This window comes from Motacilla alba, chromosome Z, assembly GCF_015832195.1.
Source record: "Motacilla alba alba isolate MOTALB_02 chromosome Z, Motacilla_alba_V1.0_pri, whole genome shotgun sequence".
NCBI lineage: Eukaryota > Metazoa > Chordata > Aves > Passeriformes > Motacillidae > Motacilla > Motacilla alba.
The window spans coordinates 46,500,992-46,522,451 of record NC_052046.1 but is presented as its reverse complement, the minus strand read 5'-3'; the positions used below and the strand labels follow the sequence as shown (position 1 = coordinate 46,522,451).

Here is a 21,460-nt window from a genome sequence, read left to right as displayed (position 1 = left end):
ACTGTTTTTTGATATGAGAACAAGGGACAGCAAATCAGCGCTGATGGATCAAATATGAATTAAGCAGTAGGCACAAACAGCTCTGCCTGCTTCAGGACTGCCAGGGAAGGTGTCAGTCTGAAGTGCTGTGTGCTAAAAGGCCTTACATTAAGACTCCCATTCCTCAGTTACACCTTTGCATATGAACCCTCCCTTTTTACATAGTAATCCATAAAGTCTTCTGCACTTTTCTTCATGTAACTCAGTTGCACACTCTGGCCAGCTGCAAGACAAATGTGGTATTAATCCTATTCCCATATAGCCTGATCTGTTTGATGCTAATTCCACAGATTTCTGAATGGCTTCCCTAAAATGATGCTTCATTTTATTGTGAAGGGCTCATATTTTAACTCCTATGTGCTTCACAACTATAGAAGGAGAAACTGAACTTCTGATCACTTTGTCCACTTCTAGCCAAGGTGCTGGGAAACAGGAAAAGAGAGCTGATGGGATTTAGGCAAACAACTTCTAACAAGATAAATATAAAAATGGAATCTTCACTTTAAAATAATTTTTTAATTGTCAACATATGTATCACCAACAAATGTATTACTAAAATTACCTTAAGCTATGCTCCCTGGTGATTTTCAGGTTGGACATCAGGTGAATTTTTTCACAGAAAGGGCTGTTTAACATTGGAATGCTCTGCTGAGGGGGATGATGGAGTCACCATCCCTGGAGGTGTTCAAGAAACAAGTGGAGACAGAGCACTCAGTGCCATGGTCTTGCTGACAAGGTGGTGATTGGTTCAAGTTTGGACTCAATGATTTTAGAGGTCTATTCCAGCTTAAATCATTCTGTGATACTGCAGGTGAACTGCTAGCTTACTGGTTTATCCTCTTTTTTCTACTGACATTCATGTCGCTGTCTTTGTATTTTCAGATACAGTATTCTAGGCTTGCTGCTTAGAAAAGAAAAAACCATGGCTTCCAACACATCAAACCCTGCTAACCATTTGCCATACTTCTTTGGTAATATCACACGTGAGGATGCCGAGGAGTATCTGATGCAGGGAGGAGCAAGTGATGGACTATACTTGCTCCGCCAAAGCCGGAATTACCTGGGGGGCTTTGCCCTATCCTTGGCCCATGGAAGGAAGGTTCACCACTATACAATTGAGAGGGAGCTGAGTGGCTCCTATGCTATTGCAGGAGGCAAGTCACATGCCAGTCCTGCTGAACTCATTAACTACCACTCAGGAGAAGCAGATGGCCTCATCTGTCTACTGAGAAAACCTTTCAACCGGCCACCAGGTGTTGAACCCAAAACAGGACCCTTCGAAGATTTGAAAGAGAACCTCATCAGAGAGTATGTCAAGCAGACTTGGAATTTGCAGGTAAAATCAGACTGATCTCACCATAAATTAATCTTTGAGCTAGGAGAAAAAAGAGATTGCAGTGTTTGTTGCCAGCAGTTGGTGCTGCTAGGTAGCATTTTTTCACAATGAAATCACAGCTGTTTGAGATTTAACAGTGAGGGGTTTTTCTCCTCAGTACATGCAGTAACTTGGCGATAAGTGTAGTTTTCCTGAAATTTAAGCCCTTAGAATTTCTACAATGTCCTGGTCTAGTATAATCTTACCCAATTCTGCACTAACGTATGCCATGTATGCCGTCAGATTTGGACCAAAAATTAATACACTTCATGAACAAGATACAGAAATGGTTTGTCTCATTGCTTTTAATTCTGATTTTTTTATGGATTGATGTGCAGGCAGGCATGGTGACTTGATGACTTATTTCACATCTTACTCTCTTAGCTGGCCTTGTTTCTGTGTTGTTAATTTAAATTATGTCCAAAACAGAAATTGTTCGTGAAAGAGAACAGTTTCTACACTGCAGAGCACTGCCTATACATCTTCAGTGCTGCGGGGGTCAAGCAGGAATTTTCCATGTGGAGGACAAGATGTTGGATTATTTCCTGGGAATGACTATGAAGAAGCCATTTTTGACATGGAAACACCGGTATAGGAGGCTGCAAAGAGAGTATTATTTCACCTTGAGATGTCATGGGTTACTTTTATGAATTCATGAAGAAACTCAAGGTTCCTAATCTATTTTGCTGCTAGCAAGTAACCCTGTGAATTCTGCTATGTAAAATACATGGAGCAACCCCCAAACTGGGAAAACCTGACACTTATACAACATTTTCTGTAACTGCTGGGGTTCAGAGTGTCTTTTCTGATGAGTCTGAGCTCAATCTAGAGGGAAGTTGATGAGCTCTGGTTAAACACTGGTGAAACTAATGGGGGTTGCCCTCAGATTCTGAGCCCAATTTAGAAGTGGTAGGTTGTAGAAAAGGTTAGAAATGTCTAAGTTAATATTACTCTGAATAATTCACTCTAAAATGGGGACTGTTCTGTCTGGGAAAATTTGCATTGATGTCTTTGACATAGACATGCTGCAATAGTGCAAAGCACATTCGGTTTATTTTAGTATACTGCCATAGGATATGAAATTTGGAGGTGCGTTTGAAAGCTCAGACTGACACTAACTTCATTTAGCCATGTCTCATTAGCATAACAATATGACTTTATTTTAAGCTTAAATACTGATATATAGGTGGTTTTATTTACTAGTTAGTTTTCCTTCTTTTTCTCAGAGGTAGATGGAGAACCCTAGTTTTGTGATATGTTAGTTTCTGGTTTAAAATCTTTAGAGCAACCAGGCCTTCACACACTACAAATATGTGTAGCTTTTGGATGTCCCAAAAGCAGTCACAAAAGACTGAGAGTCTACCTGTCATCTTTTTATTGCAGAAGATAGTTTGACTGTTTCACCATGTTTTTACTTCTCTCTAGGGGCATGCTCTTGAACAAGCTATCATTAGTCAGAAGCCTCAGCTGGAGAAGCTGATTGCCACTACAGCCCATGAGAAGATGCCATGGTTCCACGGGAGGATCTCTCGGGAGGAGTCAGAACACCGTATCCTCATCGGATCAAGAAACAATGGAAAATTTCTGTGAGTTTATTTTTCTGTGGTATTGCTGTTTGCCTCCAGTGCTACTGTGCAACTCTTTTGAATAAATATCAAATGAGACTATGCCCTAAAACGTGGTTTGTCCACAGTGAGTGCACCCAGCTCAGCATAACTTACGTGACTTGGTGCTTCCTGCCCTCAAGTCCCACACTTAACTGAAGATGGAAAAATATAACAAAAGCCTGGAACACCTGCAAGGGTGTCCACTAGGGCCTGCTGGTACCAGTTGTGACCAGTCCAGGGCACCCCCTGGCCTTTGGAGTCCCACTGTTAAAGCCTGACCACCTGCACCCAAAACACAGGCTTATTAAACTGGTACAATTAGATACAAACTCCCTATGTTAGGAGCTGTTGGGATCTGTATCTGTCAAGTCTCCCAGGAACAGTGGTAGTGCTTTGTTTTGTCATTAAGCAATAAAATGATCTCTTCTACCTTGACAGCACTATTTTGTGTCTGCTGCTTACCCTCTGTATTTACCAAACCTAATGATCTTTTGTTTTCTGAGCACAAATGTGGCATTAGGATAGTGACTGACAGCCGTCAAGGACTAGGGCCAGGGGTTTGTTTGGAGAATCCTCATTTGAAAAATACCAGTATTTTAACAGAGCTGTCTTTTGTCATTCCCACCCCCACCCAGAAAGTATTTATATCATGATAAAAAAAAATTGAAAAATTAGGTTTAAAATTCAAGGTCAAGTAAGGATCACATAGAACTGTATAATTTCTGAGGGAAATTTCATCACCTACCTAGGTAGTTTTCTTTAGCACTCAGCCTTCTTTGGCTATTTTAGAAGTAGTGAAACCCCACAAGTGAGTGCAGTAAGGATATGATTCTTCAGTACCAATTCTTTCACTTTACTGATTTTCTGTAATTGTGCCATACTTATTGCTAATGTGGGTGCAACCCTTGCATATTTCCATGTTTCAGTCTTAGTTGACAGGAACCGGTAACTCCTTTAAGTCCTATTTCCTGTAGAGTGAATTCCTATGAGGTCTTAATCACAAATGCTTTGACTGTAGTGATATCTCATTTCTTGAACTCTCTTTTCTTCCCTCAGTACTTCAATTTTTTGTTTCATAGCCAGTCTCACCCAAGTAGCCATGAATGTCTGTTTTCAGCCTCATATTCCATATTGATGGGGACCACATCCAGAGGGGTGCTTACCCAGTTGCTTTTGCTGCTGTGTGTAACAAAACACTGTAAAAAGCTTGTCACAGATTTTTTCATTCTTGTAGTAAAAAAAAAAGAAACTGTTACACAAGTTACAAAAATTTGTGGAGCCAGATACATATCTTTCTGCTGCATAGTTCAGAGGATTTGATGAACATAATTGCTGTTACCAGTTACCAGCCCAACATCACCACACAAACTCTCCTTTTTCTTGCCCTGTGATTTTGCTAGCTCCTTCTACTTTTTAGACAGAAGGTCCAGTAATTGAAAGAAAAAGCAATCCTTTATTTTAAGGACAATTTTTATACCTAAAAATATATTGCTTTTTGCTTTCTGTTTTAACACCTTAGCAAATCAACTTTATATCAGCTGAGTCATGATGTTGCTCATGTATTAGAGCTGGCAGCTTTTCCAGTTTGCCTCAGGCGCACATTGGTTCCTCTGTGGCCAAAGTACTTCTCTTTGGGGCAAGGGCGGGGGGGCAGGGGGCACGGGGGGAAGGAATCTAGTTTTTCTTCCAAGAGAAGGATCCACTAGCTAGCATTTCTTAACAACAGGGATGGGTTTTGGAGTAAGGGAGTGAAATTTTCTAAGAGATTTGACATTTTCAGCCTCTATTATAAACAGTAGTTTCTTTTTAATCTTTAAACAGTCCTAGTGCTTTGACCAGAAATATTTTCCCAGCATTTTCCTGTGTTCCTTAAAGATGGCCTAGGAGGCATTTCTGATGCTCTTTGTAGTGACATGCTTAATGAGTTGTGGGGGAGCATTCAGACCTTCTCCCACGGGACTGGCTATGTCAATGGATCCATATTTACATAGTTTTGATGGAACTCGAGTGGCTGCTTTCATATCGGGTGGAGAAGCTCATAGAGGAGAAAATGCTGATTTTAAGGCTCTGTTTAAACCACGAGAACTGCCATTGAAGCTTAAATAATATAAACTGCTAGTGTGTTGATCTTGGGTACCTGTTATTAAGGACAAGACTGTTTACTTCTGCATCTGTAGGATGCTTTCTCATGTATTAATTGTTCTTGCACAGACTTCCTATCTGGCCAGTGTAGTAGCCACTCAGCTGCCATTTGCTGCTGTAGGCTCAGGGAAGACACAGGGAGAGAACTTCATCTACCCCACAGTTCAGTAGCCAGTGCAGGAGGAGAAATAATGTGTTGTTCATTTATGTTGGAATCAGTTATTTTACATTCCTGAGCCATTCTAGCTCTCAGACCCATACACTTAGAGGCTCATCACAAATAGCAAAAGAACTGTCTGATTCAGAGGGGTTTATTGCTTTCTGCAGTGGATTGCTTAACATGGGCCTGCTCAGCAGGCGTTGAGAAATAAACCACTCATTTCTGGCCAACTGAAGCATAAGCAGCAAAACAGTTGAGTGTGAGTGTAAGGCATTGTTTTACATTTCAGGCACACACATAGTTTTACTTACCCAGCAGCAGTGCTTGCCAGAATATTCTGTACATCTGTGGATTGAAGGCTTTGAAGTTGTGACTGTGAATTAGTGAACTAGTGAATTAGTGTTTTTCTAACACTGGTCAAGATAATCAAGCCCAGTAGCTGACTGAAAGGGAAAACTTTTTCAAACATGTAAGTGTAAGAGATATTTGATTGTTGTGGTAGGAATTGGAACCTGGGAACAAAGATAGGAGCTAGATTTTTAAAGAGATTAGGTACTCCTGAAGTTATTTAACAAGTCCACAAGTGAATACTTGTATGTGACAAAAATCATATTGGAGAAAATAATAAATCTTAGAAGGATATAATAATTCTGTATATTTTTAACAAGGCTCCCCAAAACTTCATTACACCAGAAATTTGCTATCCATCTTACCTACCTACCTTGAAACAAAATCCAGTCCAGCACTCTGTGTATACAGCTATAATGTAGATTTCTTCAGCACTGCTGTGCTGCAATACAAGCTTATCAAATCAAGAATTATTTTAATGGTTTAAATATGGAAATAGTAGAAAAGCTTCCTGACTGCGCTTCAAAATATCATGAATAGCACCATAAAAATAACACTACAATGCATCCAAGAAAAACTTTTGAGCTAAATGTGGATGTTTTACCAGGGAATTTTCAAAGATCTTTTAAAAGTTTTTTTCATGGCTTAAAAGTCAGTGAAGTATGTGTGTGGATGCTAGAGAGATTGTTTTCAAAACCAAACACAGAAACCATGACATGAAATGGAACTATTTTCTACCTCTTCTGCGAAGAATGTTTATGTAAGATTGCCACTCTAGGCACGAACTTGGGAGGGAGGGGGACGGGGGTGGGGAAGCAGTGGAACAGAAGTAAAATATTTCTAAAATTATCTGAAAAGAAACTGAAAATTGAGAACTTTATGTCTGAAGCCCCACTTAACTACATTAACACATTCTGTGTTGGATGATGGTTCTTGACCAAACATCTGGGGTTTATTACATTTTGTCTGGTAAGGAACATTAACCATAGATCAAACTGTTAATGTTGGTAATACTTTTATTAATATTTTAATAGTATTTTTAATAATGCATCATTAAATATTTATAATATTGTTTATATCTACGTGAGTTCATGCATGCATGTGTGGAAGTGTTGAATAATAAATTATAACTTTGCTGAAAGCAAACAGTAGAAGAGTTAGTTTCCTCTGTAGTTTCACAGAAGAAACACTTCTGGTATGTGGTGAGGGTTGGCATATCTTGCCATCAGTAGCAACCACTTAAGTTATACAAGCATGTGGTCTTGCATATGCATTAAAAAACAGGAATTCTGAAGTTAGAGGAGGATAAAGAAAATTCAGAAATACTGTTAAACTTAAAAATTCAATATTAGGAAAATTGTGAGTGAAGGCAGGGCAAATTAGCGGTTTGGTCTATATAAACTTTTTACGTGTGTTCTCAGCTGTATGTAGTTCACATAAAATACGAACAGTTGTGTAAAAGGAAAGTAGAAAACTATTTTGGTGTCCAATGAGTGTCTTCAGTACATAATGAGAATATTAAAGAGGACAAATCTAGTTTAGCCTTTCATAATGAGCCACAGTAATATGCCACATCTTGGCATTCCATGACAACTAGAAACTAAGTTGTCTCTTATATGTCACGATACTTAGTACTAGTAACAGTATTTCAAAAGTATAAGCTTTTAAGTGCAGTTGTCTGTAAGAGTCTTTTGTCTGACCAAAGATTTCTGTTTCATGTAGCAGTATATATTTATATATACTGCTACATAAAATGTAGCAGTATATATAAATATATATATATGTATATATATATATATATGTAGCAGTATATATTTACACTAATATTGCTGCCTTCTTGTAGGAGTTTGCTGCTACCAGACTGCGTACTGAGCTAGGTCATTTTTCTGACCATGTAGAGAATTTTTTAGATAATTTTATCAGTATTAAGTTTCTATTCATAATAGGGACTGGACATTGTTGACATCATAGAAGATGAAAACAATCCTATTAAATGTGACCCTAATTCAGGGTTATTTATTAATGATGAAGTTCCTCTTGAAAGTGCCAAGGAGTTACTAGGCTTAGATGAGCCATAAAAGACCATAAAAGTTTTCAAGGTAAAAGATAACACACAGACAATGAACTGTGTTTCTGGAGGTGCTTTCTGCCTCTCCCCAGCAGCCTGGATGATGCCCATGACACTTTGGGAGAGCTGTTTATTGATCTTCAGTTAGGTACATGTTGGGTGCCACTTGCAGACCAATGCAGCTGAGCTGTGGCCTCTCAAGATGGGCTCTGCACTGGGTGCTTCAGCAGAGTGGATCTGAGATGTGAAGAAAAGCTGTGACCTAACTGAGACAGCTGTATTAGGATCTCCTATTTCAGTGCAGTTTTACTGCAGAGCTGTTTGTTAGGGGATTGGTGGACCATGGTGTATTTTGCTGCCAAGGTGAAGTCAACTAAATAGACAAATTTGATGCAATCCTTCTCACAAAAGTATTTTGTAACTGTGCAGCAGACTCACCAGGAGATGAATTTTTAGGTTCCATTGTAGATAGCAATAGTGTGAAGCTGAGATATCTCCTAAATTCTGTAGTGTTCTGACATTTCTGAAACAGCTTTGAATGTGTTAGCAAACAGGGGAGAAGAAATGATGCAAATGAAGACAGCAGTCAATCCATTTTGCCCTTTATATAATTCTTTTACAGATGGCACCAACTTCATTTCTTATTACCCGCAGACTTGGAACATATGCAATGTGCAGCAGATATTTGACATGATAATGAGTAGCCATGTTGTTAGTAGCGTTACCCGAGAGATGGTCATGAAGAGAGAGGGCAAGACAAGCAGGGAATGGCTGGAGCTCTATCAGCAGTGGGGAGTGTCAGTATCTCTGGCATCAACAAAGCTGTAATTGCTGAGAAGGCAAAGCAATGCCAAGAATAAAATTTAGCATGCCTTTGGATTCAGGAGCAAGAATAATTTCACACCATTCCTAAAGCAAGCATTTTGCTTGTTTATTTTCTTCATAATTCTCTGTTGCAGAATGCTGTGAATTCTGTTTTCTTCTACACGGTCAATGAGGCATATTGTAATAGCAATTTATTTCTTTGACCCTCAGGGATATTTTTCTTTAGAAAGAGAGGGATCGTTTGGGCTTTCAGATGGAAACAGAAAAAATTGGGACTCTGTTCTTTTTGCTTCCATGTGAAAATACCAAAGGAAGGAGTGGATAGCTATTTACACTGTCTGTAATAATGCTCCAAATTGTTATTGGTTGTTATTGGTCTAGGTTGCACTCCCAAAACCACAAAAAATACTCAAACACACCTTGCATGAAATATAAAATCAATACCTAAATATTCTCTGCATTGCATCAGGTAACAATTTTACTTTCTACATTCCTTGTTCTGCTGTTTTAAAAATGTATGTCACAAAAAAAAAAAATCTAGATACCTTGGTTCTTCTCTAAGTGCTACATATGCTACGTATGTACTCAAATCTGTTCTCAATGAAGTTGTTCGTATTTATGATGAATTCAGTGGATGAAGCAACAGTGTTATTTTCAGGTGTTTATTATCTTTATGTTTTTCTTCTGTACATTTGCAAATCTCTGCAACATCATGAAATGGAGACCAGGTGATATCTCACTGCTGGCTTCCTTCCTTGCCAAAATTTTTCAATTAAGACCTTTTTATTTAGCAGTTTTTATTGAAGAACAGTAAATATTGTGTTTAATTTCAGAGCACTTTAAAGCAGAGAGTGCATTTGGATTTCTTTTTCTCAACATTCTGAAAATTGTTACTTGCCATACAAGGAAAATTCCATATATGAAGAGAGCTCCCAGATCTGATATGAAGGCCCTGGGTAACACAAGCAGTACCATCAAGATGGGAAACTTTTCTGTCCATTTAAAGAGGTTTCAGGTTGCAACCTTTTTGTTTGAATAGCATTTGCCTTTTATTCTATTTTTTACAGCAACTGTTGACATAGAGTGGGATACTGTTACCCAGCTGCAGTTCTGGAGGCTTAGCCTAACCTAGACAGCTATAACTGCAGTCTGCAAAATCAAAGTGAAATTGTGAAACGTGGCTTGGGGCAATCCATGTCATGCAGTAAGAGTTCAGTTTGCCAAAACTAAGACTTAAACTGTCAGTTTAATGCACTTGATACGCCTGCTTTTCAGACATCTTTGGAAAGATAGTAGTATCTTCTGGTTTCATGTTTTGTGGGGATCCAGGTTGTGTACCTCCTGATTTCGTCTTTTGTAGGGATCTAGGTTGTGCTGGAGTTGACTGACTACAGTTTAAAACCCATCTGCTCCATAACCCTAAGGGAGAAGGGGTGCCGCTGGACCCTGATTGATCATGTGTTAGAATGGAAGTGTTTTCAGGATGTGCAGTGACAGAGCTGTCTGACAGAAGTTAACATGGCTGTGAGCTGCAGATGGCTCCAGAGTTGTGTAGCTGTTTGGTCAGGGGAAGGAAAAGCTCTGAAGTGCAATTACAACCCTATAAACCTGAACTCCACCTAAATCCTGCCCTGAAGTGTGATAGAGCTGTTTGAGTCTGTGCCATAGTCTTCAGAAACCAGGACTCTCCCCTCCCACGGGTGCCCATGCTTTCAAGAAATATTTGCAATGCCTCTCATTAGAGTAACAGCTCTTGCAAATGAGAACCAGTTTTAGTAGAGCTGAATTGTATTGGAGCCTCCATTTCTTCCTGTGAAACATGAAGGATATTTGTCACTGAGAATCAATCCATTGCATTTTTATAATCTTACTTGTGCTATTCTGAACAGAAGCCTGATTGCAATGAAATGCCATTTGTTTGTGTTTTAGAAACAATGCCCTCTATTCTGAAAATATTTTTCTAAGGTTTATTTGCTTTGAGCAGGTCAGAAGAAGACAAAGTAAAAGTCACTCTTCATTTTAGCAGAGCCTGTTGCTCTTCACTGGTCAGTCAGCACAGGAAATCAGCATGCTGAGAAAACACCTATATGCCATGAAGAAACCACAATGTGTTTCAATTTGCTTTAGAGACTTACACAAGTTACTTTAGTTTCAGAAAACAAAAAACTGACCCTACTTCCCTTTTCTTTTAGCTAGTGTCCTTTTCATAACTTAGGCAACAAGAATCATGCTATTTGAAAGAAAAAGGTGCATAAGTAATTCAGACAAAATACAGTTTTACTTCAGCCTTGAGAGAGTCAGCTGAGGAGAATAATATTTGCCTCTGCAATCTCCTGAGATATAAAAGCAAGTGCCAGTGTTGCACCAGCAAAGCTTCTGTGAGAATTTACCACTATATTTCTTTTCAAGGCTGTTAAAAAATTCAAGGGAGAGTAAGTAGATTTCTGTGCACACCAGAACAAGAAATGTTTTAGTGCTCCAGAATCTAAGCTTTTCATTAAAAAAAAATGGGAAAAAAGCAGTCAGTTTTATTCTATTCTATTGCTGTCACACTGTCAGCTGTCAGTGACCATGGGAACCTGACTGAAAGAAAAAACCTTCTTTCTAAACTAAGAAATGTTGCACCAGCTGTGATGGAGCTAGTAACAAACTCCAATCTGTTCTGGGTCCAGTAATTAGAATATCCTGGTCTCAGTGTCAGCTTGCCCTGAGTGCACATATAAGAACTCTGTCATGTTTTATGGGCATCTCCGAGGGCACTCAAAGGTCTCCTGAAAGAAGAGGAGATCATCCTACCTATGAATTTTAGACAAAGTTTTTATATTACATTTGCTGTCCTCTCCGTGGTGAAGTTTAGATGAGACATGTACACTTCAATACCATGTTAAGTTTCATATGAATTTTATGTGAAATCTGCAACAAACCATTGATGTGTTTCCTGAAATTATAAGAATTGATGATTACAGAAATACATATTTTCTTTAAATTCCCAGCCACACAGCAAGCTATTTCAAACACAAAAATTTTGCCTTTTCATATTATATCCTTTTAGTATTTTATATTCTGTTCTGTCATCTCTTTATTTCAAAATAAAAGATACAAGAGAAGCAAGCCAGTACTGCAGAACCTTTAAAATGCATATTTGCCCAAACTGTGCTTTATGCAGTGTACAGTGTTCTGTAGCTGCCTTACAGTGCCTTACATTATTGATTTTTTGTTTTCATCTGTTGCCTTTTTGGAAGGAAAAAAAGAGAACCTTTAGTCAATTTACCTGAAAGTTAATTACATTAAGAAATAAATGAAGGGCTTAACAAAATGTTTTCAGAAGTTGCAATGCTGATTTTGTTTTGGTTTTAATTCAAAAGCTTTAAGGAAAGGGTGATTAAAAAAGAATGTTCATTCCTGGTAAATCCTGAAAGTCTTTCTTATTTCTACAGTATCCGAGAAAGAGACAGCAATGGTTCCTATGCCCTGTGCCTACTGAATGATGGAAAAGTACTGCACTATCGTATTGACAGAGATAAGACAGGAAAACTCTCCATACCAGATGGAAAAAGATTTGACACCCTGTGGCAGGTCTGTTAAGTTTATGTCACATGAATATCTACCATCACATTTCCATATAACTGACCAACTGACCGACATTGTTTTATATTGCCTTGTGACAATAGTTCTTGGCTAAAACCAACATGCTTTGGCAGGTTATTTGTGATATGTTTGCAACATTGTGTGGTTTCTCTATATGAAGAAAACAAATGTTAAAGTACAACGCTATGTGAGTGTAGAGAGTTTATTGACTTTTAAATGTGATATTGCAGCCTGGCTGAGTTCAAAACTGTGTTTATTATTAGTTATTATATTATTAGCTGAACATTCTCTAGAATGAAAGTCCGTTTGCATTTGCAACTAACCATCTTCAGTAATGGATATGCTTGGTTTAGTCTTTTGCTAATGTCATTTATGACAGCAACCAACAGAATTCTAGCAAGCAAAAAGAGGATAGTTTAAGATGTTGCACACATAATGCAGTCTTTACCTTTGAAATTCTCTACCTTCAAGTCTGCTAAAGCATGGCTGGCTGAGGCTTACCTCCAAAAAATGTGTGAATCCTGGTAAAGATTAAGCAATTAACAAGTCCATGCCATAGTTGGTACTAAAACTGTATACTGGTGAAATGGTGGTTGTAAATTGAAAATACTAAGGGAATTGAAATCCCTGCAGAAATCTCTTATGCCCTCTTGCTTAAAAATCTATTAAAATGAGTTAAGTGAGTCACAGATCTAAAATGTGAATCTTTGCTTGCATGTATTAATTCCTAGGATCTTTGTATTTCTTTCCTGATGTCACTAGAAATTTAAAAGCAGCGCTGCTATCTTACAATTTTTGTGAACTGTGAACATGCCTGCAACTCTTACACTTACAGACCTTCTCCTTTATACCCAAATGGAAAACAGCTGTAACAAACTTGTAAAAGATGATTGGAGAGGACAATCCAGGAGCACAAATGGCCACAACTACTGTGCTACATTTATTAACTGTGCACATCCCATTGTGATTCTAAGGTCCAAAGAAAGCATTGCATATTAGGGCAATTCTTGCACTGTAATTATCCCCAAAAATTAAAAAAAAAAAAAAAAAAAAAAAAAGAAAAGAAAAAAAAGAGAGAGTGGGAACTCAGAGACATGAAAATAAGTTATTTGCTCAGAGTTACAAAGCTGTTTAGTAGCAGAACCAGGGGGGAATACTGACCCTTATAAATCCAGTTCCTGGATAATATTGCACATTTATTCACAAGGCTCCTTCAGAAACATGCACCCCTGCTAAATAAAAATAAAGTAAATTATATGTGCAGTAAAGATCTGTTGTATTCCAAGGTCATTTGTTGTGATACAGATCAGCTATTGTACATAGGCACACATTTCTAGAGACAATATATTTAATGATACCACCCTCATTTTCCTATCTTTTTCTCTCATTATTTCTTTTTTTTTCCCCTTCCCTCTCATTTTGCTAGTTAGTTGAGCATTATTCATACAAACCAGATGGATTATTAAGGGTTCTTACCATTCCTTGTCCACAACATGGCTCAGAAAATGGTGAGTTATTCCTATTATTTTTATATGTGTTGAAAGACATGATAATTATGATAAATATGTGTGAATTTTTTCCACTTGCCCTATAGGTGGGTGCAGATTTTCCACTTTTTCAAATGAGGCAATATCTGCCAGACTGCGCATGATGGAGGCAGATCCTGTAGCTTAGGGCTACCAAGTCGAATTACTGCTGGGTCTTAATTATTGTTAGATCAGAAATGTGCTTTGCTGCTCAAAGTGGGGCAGTGTGTGTTACCTGGACCACAAACATGAACAAGGTGGTCTTCCCAGCACTGCTCCGGTGGTCCTTACTCCAAGCTGAAGCAGGCACAGCAGCAGTGCTGCTGCAGGAATTAATCATTCCTGCAGTGAGTCGTGCATCCAGCAGGTGAGTTCCTGTGTTGGGGAGAGCAGGGCAGAACAAGGCACTGGCTGCACCCAACACTGAAAGTGGGCTCAGAGGGACATTCCTTGATAACTTGTGGGAAAGGGGGAGAAGAGGTGGAGGAAAGTGTCAGTGTGCTTTTTATCCTGTTTCTTCTTTAATGGCATGTCACACTGAAGAGACCTTGTCCTCCCTCTTGCCCTGACTGAAAAGGGAAAAGAGATGTATCTGACTGATCTATGTCCAACTTCTGCTCTTCCAGAACTGATTTTCTCTCTCTAAAGCCAACTTCTGTCATTTTAACTGGATGCCAGTGCCATGGTGAGAGGATAGAGAATAATAAAATATAATCTTAGAACCATTTAGGTTAGAAAAGACACTAGGACCATCAAGTCCCACCCTGAAGTTTTTACTTTTTCCATTCATTTGAATCACTACATGCTTTTTTCCACCATTATTTTCATTCTCCTTTGAATCATTTAGGCTCTGCACTTATTTTTGTCTCTGTGGCTGGAAGTACCATAGTCTGCTGCATATGAGTCAAAAGCAAAGAAAATAGTTCAAGAGAAACTCTGTAATGTGATCTAAAAACTACACAGTTCGTCCTCTCTGTAAAATTCTGTGTTCTTACACAAAATTTCACCTTGCTCAGTATCATTTTACATTTGATTATTTTGCAGATAATCTTGGTTTTAATACTCATCCTTCTTCTGGAACACTTCCTAAGGTAAGTGAAAGTGGAGGTATAGCCATAGCATTCATTTGAGGAGGATTACAGTCACATACTGTTCTGGGAATCCTAATTCTTGGATATTACTTCACTGTGAGTTTATTTTTCTTGGGTTATAAACAGTGATTTTTAAAGAAACTTAACGTACTCCATCATGGTATTGCTTTCATCAGTGTTTAGGATGTGCTAATCATAATTTAATTTTGTAAACCTCTTTTACACATATAATGTATGTGATAAAACAGTATTTTGCATAGGCAAGATGCCTTATTGATGGTCATATTCTATAATGTTGTATCAACACTAGGAGGAGAGATACCACATCGCTTATGCTGTTCACTTTGAGAATCTGCTGACTGAAGCAGAAATGGGAGTTCAATTCATTTTCATATTTGGTCTGTGCAGTTAACATCAGACTTTACACAAGGCTTTCATTTCTTATGCACTGCCTTAGGGGGGATTCTTTCATCCACTCCTTGAAGAGTGAGCAAGTCCACCTGTTACTATAATTACCTGAGTTCTCAAAGTCCATTGACTATAGAAGCCGTCTGAGGTGTGATACGTCCACAGAATCACATAATATTGTCTTTTTCTAGGTGGTTGATTTCATCTGAAATAGGGAGTTAATTTCAGTCATTTCTCTGCATAACTTAATCATTTAGATCATTATCTTGATGCAGTCCCATATTACAGAAAAGAAATTTATTCAAATAAGCAATTACCTCTATTTCAATACAATTGACTCCTAGCACGCCTGTGAACAACCACTCTCATACCTTCACTTCTGAAAATCAGGTACCTTTATAAAGAATTGGAAATTAAGCAATCAAAATCAGTTCCTTTTTAATTTAAAATATTTGAAAATTTATTACTTCTTTATTAATAATTTTTTAAATTAAAAATAATTAAATATAAAAATAATGCCTTGAGGTTTGGATCTACGCCATTTACAAAGATGTCCATGAAGTTTAAGCACACAAGACCACATGTGTATCATCTGGTATACATTCAGTTATAGAGATAGGGCAAGCACATTCAGTGTGGTAATACTGTGTACATTTCATAATAGCCACAAAAAAATTCACAATATAAGTGTAAATGTAACTGCTACTGCTTAAGAATTGTCATGATAGCTAAAAAAGAAAGTCACCAAAACTAAGTGAAAGTGCATATTTTATTTTAATCCTCAATATATTTGATATTTTGAATTTCTTAAAATTGAAATCTGAGTTTTGTGTTTGGGACTTTTTAAAAATGAACCTGCTAAATTACTTTATTGTAATAGAAATAAAGACGATTGAATATTTTAAATAACTAATACTGTTTATGGAGCTCAAAAATTTCACTTAATATTTCCAGGTTCTCACACATTAATACTTGTGTGCAAAAGCAGTAACTCATGGAGATTTTTAATATGCCTGAAATACAATTATTTAGATTACACAAAACCAGAAATTGAACCACCTTGAAGAGAAAGAATCACCAACATATGTAATCACCAACATATGTAATGCAAACAAAATCTTATGTGGAAGATGTGCAATCTATTTTCATATTATTTACACTATGATAATTAACATTTAGGGGTTTCTGACGTTTCTAATATACTGCATGGGGTTTTTTCATCTATGAAAAGCACTGCCAAAATACGTAAATTGGGATAGTGAATTTTTGAATTGGATATCAAAATAATTGTGAGGAATTAGGGAAATGTCCTGGAAAAAATAAAAAGGGTGAAGCTCAGCAAGAAACTAGTGCACTTTTAATAGTCAGATATAAATCACAGAATGGTGAGCAGACAAAGCTTTTCAGAGGGTGTTATGCCCACGATGAATCAGGATGGGAACAGAACAAGCAACCACCATGCTGGTAGAGAAAAGGGAAACATCAATGTGTTTCCAGCTTGTTCGACTCTGGCAAGGTCTCAACTGAAAGACTTTCACCTGTTTTTGACACTGCACAGAAGAACGTTGTCTGGCAGGAGATAATCCAGAGCAAGGCAACAGGGATGATCTTGACTTGTGAGAAAGGATTGATTATAATAAAGAAGCAAAAGAGAGGAAGTAGAGGAACAAAACATAATGGCCAGTTCTAAGCAACAGTCTAATACTGGTGCTCCCATCCAGACTAATTTTTCAATATCCAATATCTTTTTCGTTTATGTATATATTGCAGCCTAAAATACAGTGGTGCTATTCCAAAGTGTTGGTGGAATAGAATGCCCAAATCTGAAGTAGTTTTGAATTTAAGAAGGTGCATGAAATGTAGAAACAACTGCTGGATGATGTGCAAGGTAGACTGTCCAAATGATTTATCTGTAAACTGTTGGTTATTAGAGCTTGGAGTAAAATTTACATCAGGGACATAAATCCACATCAGATTTGTCTAATATTTGCTATTGTTCCATGGACACATTTGGAGTAACAAAATGCTTAAGTTTAATGTAATATGGACATCTCCTTTTTAGTGATACTAACACGTTTCCTCTGCCAAAGAAAGGACTTCATGCTAAATGTCTGTATTGAAGGTAGTTTTCCATGCAGAATATGGAGAGTTGCTTGTTCTTGCTTCTCCCAGAACATGCATGGACTGGGATGTTTCTTGCTTTTCACATGGCTAGATTTAAGGTGATTTTGACCCCTTCCATTTTGTAAATTACTTTTTTTCTCCCTGCAATCAATTTCATCCCAATATATATTTAAACCAACAGAGGAGCTTTTGAGATGAGTCTTTAGTTCAGTTCTCCAACTGATGACATTATAGTGAAACTGCCAAGTTCTGGCCATTTCCCAAATTCTCCTCTTAACCTTTCTCAGTATTTTGTTTAGTCACAGTCTTTTAGGTGGTAGTGATAAACCTAACCTTTATGAGTACAGCCTAACTGTAACTAGTTGCTGTGTCTGATGAGGTATTAATCTCAACATGCATTTGTAGGTCTAATATAAATATGTGAGTTAAGCGGTGTTACCGTAACTACAGGTAGTTGCTTTCTCAAGTGCTGGGAGATATTCTTGTTGACAAAGTATAATGAGAACCATGCTTGGCTTGTGCAACGGAGCGCTTGACCTCTTAGAGAATTTATCTATTTTAAAACTGTAATTAAGTAGTACTTCAGGTTTCATTTATTCCCAATATGGAAAGAAAAATTCATGAAGTAAAAGAAAATAGCTGACTCAGCAACCTTTTTCAATATGCAGTACACTGAATTTTTATGTCTCACAGCTATGAAGAATGTCAAGCATCAAAAAAGTTTCTCTTCTTCCAGCAGCATCAGGGACCATGTGGCTGCTCTTGGTGTCTTGAAACAAAAGATACCTTTTTAATGTGAAATCAGACATTTTCTTTTAAAAGAATACTGGGGAATATGCCAACCCTATCAATTAAAAAAGTTACCTTTTCAGAAAATAAGAAGTTCAAATGGGCTATTAAAAAGTTCAGAACATCTAAGTTCAAAGACTTCAAAGTGACTGAGAATGTGGCTCAGGTTGTTGTTTTAGCCTCAGCATGAGACTAAATGTTTGAACAGTAAGTGCTCCATCTCAGTTTTTAATAGTCATGTATGATCTCTCAGTGACCCCTAAAAATGCTAATTTGTCACATTTAATTAGGTTAATGTGTTCTTGTAAAATATATTTGCATATCTTTTGAAGGTATCTTTATACAGAACATAAGTGTGTGTGTAAAATGTAAAGCCTGTTCTTTTTGTTTGGAATTAATATTCCCTAGCATGCTTTCTGCTTCAGTAACCACACTGTTTGTTGTATGACCAAAGTGTGCTTCAAATTTTGCTTGATACGTTAGTCATATTTCCAGATACAAAAGTTATCCACTCGTTTCTAAATATGTTTCGGGGTTGGGGGAGGGCGACTAAAGTTCAGTAGCAGAGGCAGGAGAAACATACAGAGTACTCCATAAATAAAGATCTGGACAAAGGGCAATGCATTTGAATTTTAAAACTGCCTTAAGGTATGTGTACAGGTTCAGAATGGTTTGACAGTAATATAGACAAAATAAAATTTAGTACTAAGATCTCCTGTACTGTGTTTTTTGATGCATCATATGTGTGTACTTGAAGGCACAAGCAACAGAAAGCTTGGGAATGTTTTGTTCTTTTAGAGTGTTTTTATTTTGTGAAATATCTTTAGCTATTTTCATGACACATTTACTGTTCCTCTTTGACATTGTGGTTTCTAGAGTTGGGCAGGAGGTGGAATTATCTCAAGACTCAAATCGTACACCTTCCCAAAGGCTGGCAGCAAAAAGGTGCCTCATATACTTTTTTAGGTTTTTGACTGAGTTAAAAATACTTAAATGACTAATTTCACTCTCTTCTCCCCCTCTTTTTGCTTGCTGTCTTGACTACTAACAATTAGATTGTTAAGATTTTGTAAGCTTTCTGCATCTATCCTAATCATCTGCATAATTATGGGCTTGATTTTATAACTGAAACAATGGGTTTGAAGGAGTTTTAAAAATAGAGGGACTCTTTTTTATTTTTATTTCTGTCATGCCAAAATAATGCAGATCTCACTATTTCTGCAAATAAAATGTGATAAAATATTTTTCAAAACCATTCAGTTATAACTAAACAAAATTATATTTCTACTTTCTAATGAGAAAATTGTCTTGCTTACACAATTATGTTATTACTGAACACATTTAGGGAACAATAAAAAGCAACAGAATGCATACTTACAGAACCTGTGTGCACAAATCTTCTTATGCATTCACTTACATTTAGGCAAGTGTAAGATGGCACAAGACCAAGTAAAATGGGAAAATTGGCAAGATGCCAGGGAGCCAAGGGGAGCCCTGCCCTGTCCTACTGAAAATGCTTTTACATGGCCAGAAAATGGTGCTGTCCAGTAATTGATGTAGTTCTGAAGCATGTAGCTATGAGTTTGTTTGCATGCTGAGAATAATAATATGTATGCCCCTATTCAATCCATGAGTCTGTATGTTTATTGATTTATTTCCAGTTTCTCTTCAACAAAAATGAGCAGGCATGACAAGCCCTAGAGGTAGGCTACTGTTCAGAGTAAAAAGCTGTGGTTTTTATATACTGTATTTGATAATGCTGATAAATAACAAATACTATTTTCCTACAGCTTCAGTTCATTTTTATGCTGAAGTGCCAACAGCTGTTGTCAGCTGTGTATCCCTACAGGACCCATACCTCTTTTTCAATATGTGTTTGTCATATATGAGTACAGACACAGTCTCATGATCTGCTCTCAACCATCTGAAATACAATGCCAAACTATCACACATTTTGGGCTGATTCAAAAAAAATGGGTGTCGGGTCTGTACTCTGTAGACATATTTTTGGTCTCACAGCTGTCTGTTAACCTGGTAAAACCTGTGTCATGCTCTGGTCACTTTCTGCTGTCAAATACCTATTTCCTGCCTTCTAGACAACATACAAAGTAGAGACTGAAGCATATTGGCAGAGTAAAAGCAATAATTTAGGAAAATAATTTCAGAAACCAAATTTGATTGCCATTTACATGTACTTTACCTGGAATACTTAGACCCACATCATACTGCCAGATTTTAGACTCTAGACAAAAGTTGTGCTCTGAAGTATTCAAAGATTTTAATGATTCATTAACCCCAATAAGCACAGTTTACTTTAGACCTTTAGGTTAATTACACTGTTGCTTCTACTATGTCAAAAGCTTTCAGACCATAAACCAGAAAAAATATATTTATTTTATTTGTTATGTTATATTTATTCACTTTTGGGATTTTTTTTTTAAATTTCACAAATGCACTATTTGTGTTACATTTTTAGATCCAGATCAAAATTTTTTCAGTCTGTTTTACTAATGTAAAATTGTCATTTTGCACAATTTAAGTCAAATCCTGCCACCTAATGGCAACTGAGATGCCACAGCCAAAGCTCCTCTCATCTAGTGGTGAATGAAATGTTTGTCATGCAATATTTAGTTATTAGATTTTAATAAAAGAAGATGACTTTATGCATTTTTTCAAATCAGAGTTATTAACCTAAGGAATATTGCGCTTGCTGTACAACTTGCCTCCATGAGAATCGAACTCTGCTATTTACTATAAAACTACAATTGGCACTGTAAAAGTCAGATTTAGAGTAGTTGGAGCCGTTTCATTCATATGTCACATTTTTAAAAGGCTCCTCTAGAGGACTCTTTTCTTGTACTCCTTTTTATTGGTTGAATAAATCCTTGGTCATCTTGCCCATTCTCTGTTTCTTGTAAGACTACAAGAATTAATCAGTTATCCTATACTTTAGATGTATTAAGACAAAGATCCTTTTGTCCAAAAAAGATCTGCAGAATTTTACTTGCCATTTTAAAAGGGTAGGGCAGAAAGGACTCTGCATTTAAATGATAGGTAAATAAAAAGGAAAGTAGGAATATTAACATAAAAGACATTACTAAGTTATTTAATCAATCTGAATCTGCAACAATTAGAAATAATTCTATATGTATTAACCAAGCTAAGTAATGATAAATAAGACACTGTGAGTCTTCTTAAACATGAGCAGCTCTCTGAGAACCCACTTTGTTATATCTGGTGTCACTCTGTGATTTTCAATTCAGAGCTGCAGAGTTTTATTTGCAAGCATGGAAGTGATGAAATATATTTTTTTTTATGCAGAGCAAGATCATGCAATCCTTTTGGATTTTGTTGTTGTTGTTGTTGTTAT

At 37.1% G+C, this 21,460-nt stretch overlaps 1 protein-coding gene across 3 annotated transcripts in view; it reads left to right on the top strand.

The window, feature by feature from the left end:
- SYK (spleen associated tyrosine kinase) overlaps window positions 1-21,460 on the top strand; it is a 52,279-nt gene that overhangs the window by 16,526 nt on the left and 14,293 nt on the right. For 2 of the 3 annotated variants that reach the window (XM_038124452.1, XM_038124453.1), the window contains 7 exons: window positions 631-775; window positions 922-1,375; window positions 2,840-3,000; window positions 12,002-12,140; window positions 13,579-13,660; window positions 14,723-14,769; window positions 18,967-19,035. In XM_038124452.1, coding sequence (XP_037980380.1) covers window positions 631-775; window positions 922-1,375; window positions 2,840-3,000; window positions 12,002-12,140; window positions 13,579-13,660; window positions 14,723-14,769; window positions 18,967-19,035 — 1,097 coding nt within the window. The remainder of the gene's footprint in view (window positions 1-630; window positions 776-921; window positions 1,376-2,839; window positions 3,001-12,001; window positions 12,141-13,578; window positions 13,661-14,722; window positions 14,770-18,966; window positions 19,036-21,460) is intronic. The other variant, XM_038124454.1, reaches the window with a different exon arrangement.